Genomic DNA, 3,349 nt, shown 5'->3' with positions numbered 1-3,349 from the left:
TGGAGTGCTAGGATTACAGGTGTCACTCAACCATGCCCAGCCCATACAGTATTTATTTTTCCAATGTCATCCCTTACATCTGCCCCAGCTTTAGTATATACCTTCAGTGCTTGTGTATCCAGACTTCATTTGATATATCAGTGATATGAAAGCATTTACCATAGAATTCAGCAACTTAATAATTGAAGTACGTTGACTTCTAGTTTAATTGATCAAGGTAATTATTATCCTTTGGATTTTTGAGTTCATAATTATGTTATTTGAATTAATTCAAATTAAAAAATCTTTAGATTTTAAGAGTACATGCAAATACAACTTTTACTATAAGAATAAAGGTAAAGAATATTGTAATAAAACAATTTGATCTCTAGAGTTTTATGATTAATCCTTTTGTTTTGTTTTGTTTTTAGCTCATACCTTCAAACCAACAGCATAAAACAGATGACAAGGGCAGGGCTAATTTGGGAGTGTTCAGTGTTTTTGCCCCTAGGTAAGAACCTAAAATTTGATAGTTATTGGTATTATAGAGCTTTGTTTTTCTTTTACTTACTGAAAGTAGGAGTAATAATCATCCTTCTTTTTAATGTTAGGCAGGCTTTTGAACTGAATAGAAGTTGAGAGGTTTCCTAAAAGAGTTAAACTTTGTGTAAATTGTCTCAGAATTTTTAGATTATAACTAATGCAATTTGAACCCCTCTTTTCTTTTTTTTCCCCCATTAGGGGAGAACATACTTTGCAGCTTAAAGCTATCTATAACAAGAGTACCATAGAAGGACCTACAATTAAGTTAATGATCCTTCCAGATCCTGAAAAGCCTGTTCGTATCAATGTTAAATATGACAAAGATGCATCCTTTTTAGCAGGGGGTCTTTTCACTGGTGAGTATTTCATAGCATTTAAATAAATCTGTAAATAATTGGCCTTTTACTTTAGTGGAATAAATTATCCTAGGTCTTCAGCATAATGAAACAAATCATGCATATAATAGCCTCTTAAGTGGCAAAACATTTGACTTAGTAGTGTCTACTCTCATCACTTGCCCTGTATTCTTTTCATGTCAATAACGAACCTAAAGTTCATACATAAACTAACAGTTTGAGTAATTGGGTACATTGGTGTTCACTGAATTGTGAAATTCTATAAAAGAAATATGAACTAAATAGTGAGAACTGTGGAATTATGCTCTACTAATTATGTTGTGATGTCATCTTAAGCCCTTATAACCAGGACTATTTAGCTTAATTTGAGTGGAGATACACCATGTCAGCATTTATTATTAAAACTATTTCAGAATGATAAATGTTTACCAAATACTTGCTGTGTTCTGCCACTATGCTGGCTCTTAATTATAATAATGAATAAGACAGTTTTCAGTGGGTTTGGTGTAATGTAGCAGACAGGCAAGCACATAATTTCAATATGATGTGACATTCACCAAGTCAATAGGAAATTAGCTTACACAGGCAATATTCTGAAAGACTTCTGTTTTCTTGAAGGGATAAATTCCTTTCCTGTAAATAGTTTTAAGTAGTGAATGAGGTACCGCTAAAATTTAGATTTAAAATGTTTAACAGTAATTTTTAAATGATCAAGTTATGTATATATATAGCCTTTTTACTTATATGTATATAATCCTTTATATTTTATAAAGTAGACTATATTTTTTATACAATTTTAAATCTGTTTGGGGGAGATTAAGTTCTATTTCCTATCGTTCAAAAAAACTGTAGCAGGTGCCAAGTTAATGTTACAGATGGTTAATAAAATAGGAATTTATATAGAATGATAGTTCAGTTCCTGTATGCTATTAGAAATCATAAAAGAGGCTCAGTGCCCATAGCACAGTGGTTATAGCCCCAGCCACATACACTGATGGTGGTGAGTTCAGTCCTGGCCCTGGGCAGCTGAACAGCAGTGACAACTACAACAAAAAAGTAGCCGGGCGTTAATGGCAGGCACCTGTAGTCCCAGCTACTTGGGAAGCTGAGTCCAGAGAATAGCATAAGTCCAAGAGTTTGAGGTTGCTGTGAAGCCATGGCACTTTACCAAGGGTGACATTTAGAGTGCCTTGGTGTCACAGCTCACAGCAGCCTCCAACTTGGGCTTAAGCTATTCTCTTACCTCAGCCTCCCAAGTAGCTGGGACTAAAGGCACCTACCACAATGCCCAGTTATTTTTTGTTGCATTGGTGCACTGTTTTAGCAGGCCCGGGCCACCAGCTCCACTGTACGTGGCCAGTGCCCTAACCACTGAGCTACAGGTGCTGAGCCTAAACATTCTGTTCTTAAAATACCTGAAGTAATTGATGGCCAGTTGGCCTAGTTGCAAGTTGCTGACCATGCATTCTGTTCTTTTTCATATTGCATATTAGAACGTGAAGCATTAGCAGATTGTGAAAGACAAAAGGGTATTAGGAAGAAAGATATTTGTTAAACTTCTAGGGGAAGCCTTGATGTCCAAATTTGGCACTAGAGCAGGGGTTCTCAACCTGTGGGTCACGACCCCTTTGGGGGTTGAGCAGTGCTTTCACAGGGGTCACCTAAGGCAATCTTGCATATCAGATATTTACATTACGATTCGTAACAGTAGCAAAATTACAGTTATGAAGTAGGAACGAAAATAATTTTATGGTTGGGGGTCAACACAACATGGGAAACTATTATTAAAGGGTCGCGGCATTAGGAAGGTTGAGAACCACTGCACTAGAGGATTATTGTGATTAGTAAGTTTTACAGATGAATTGTTGGGGTATCCTCATTAAAGAAGAGTTTTATTTTCTTCTTCAGAATTTTATTATTAGCATTTAAATAAGGTACATGTTTTAAGACATAGTTATTTATCCATATCTATTAACTGAACTAGAAAGAAAATAAATTTTTAAATATTTACCATAACAGATTTTATGATTAGTGTTATTTCTGAAGATGACAGTATCATTAAAAATATTAATTCAACACGTATTTCCATGAAAATGTGGAAGCTGTGTAACAGTGGGAACCGACCACCAGCAAATGTAAGTTGTGGAAAACATTCTTAGACATTAAAAATAGCTCTTTCGTTTAACTTAAAATTGAGTTGAATTTAACATAAAAATATTATGTGTATATATTTTGAGAAATTTACTTCATTCTTTGGGATTAAAACAATTATATCACCCTGTGTTTCAAAATTATTTCATCCGAGGGACAGCAGGACAAGGCAAAATTATTTAATATCATGGAGGGATAACACAATAAGATAACAGAGATTATGTGATTGATAGAGGACAGGGGCAAGAGAAGGAGAATGGGGAGAAGAGTTGGAGCATCTAGAGCAGTGCTGTCCAATAGAAGCATCACACCAGCATTTA

The 3,349-nt window shown here is 35.1% G+C and overlaps 1 protein-coding gene across 1 annotated transcript in view; it reads left to right on the top strand.

The window, feature by feature from the left end:
* The window catches only part of LOC100950196 (structural maintenance of chromosomes flexible hinge domain-containing protein 1-like), a gene marked incomplete at its 5' end in the record, with an annotated part of 93,201 nt that overhangs the window by 82,331 nt on the left and 7,521 nt on the right, over window positions 1-3,349 (top strand). The window contains 3 exon segments of the mRNA XM_023509146.1: window positions 411-490; window positions 721-878; window positions 2,898-3,013. Coding sequence (XP_023364914.1) covers window positions 411-490; window positions 721-878; window positions 2,898-3,013 — 354 coding nt within the window.

This window comes from Otolemur garnettii, unplaced genomic scaffold, assembly GCF_000181295.1.
Source record: "Otolemur garnettii isolate 467f Iridium unplaced genomic scaffold, OtoGar3 scaffold00432, whole genome shotgun sequence".
Lineage (NCBI taxonomy): Eukaryota > Metazoa > Chordata > Mammalia > Primates > Galagidae > Otolemur > Otolemur garnettii.
Note: the sequence above shows the minus strand (reverse complement) of the source record. Positions and strands in the feature narration are given on the sequence as shown.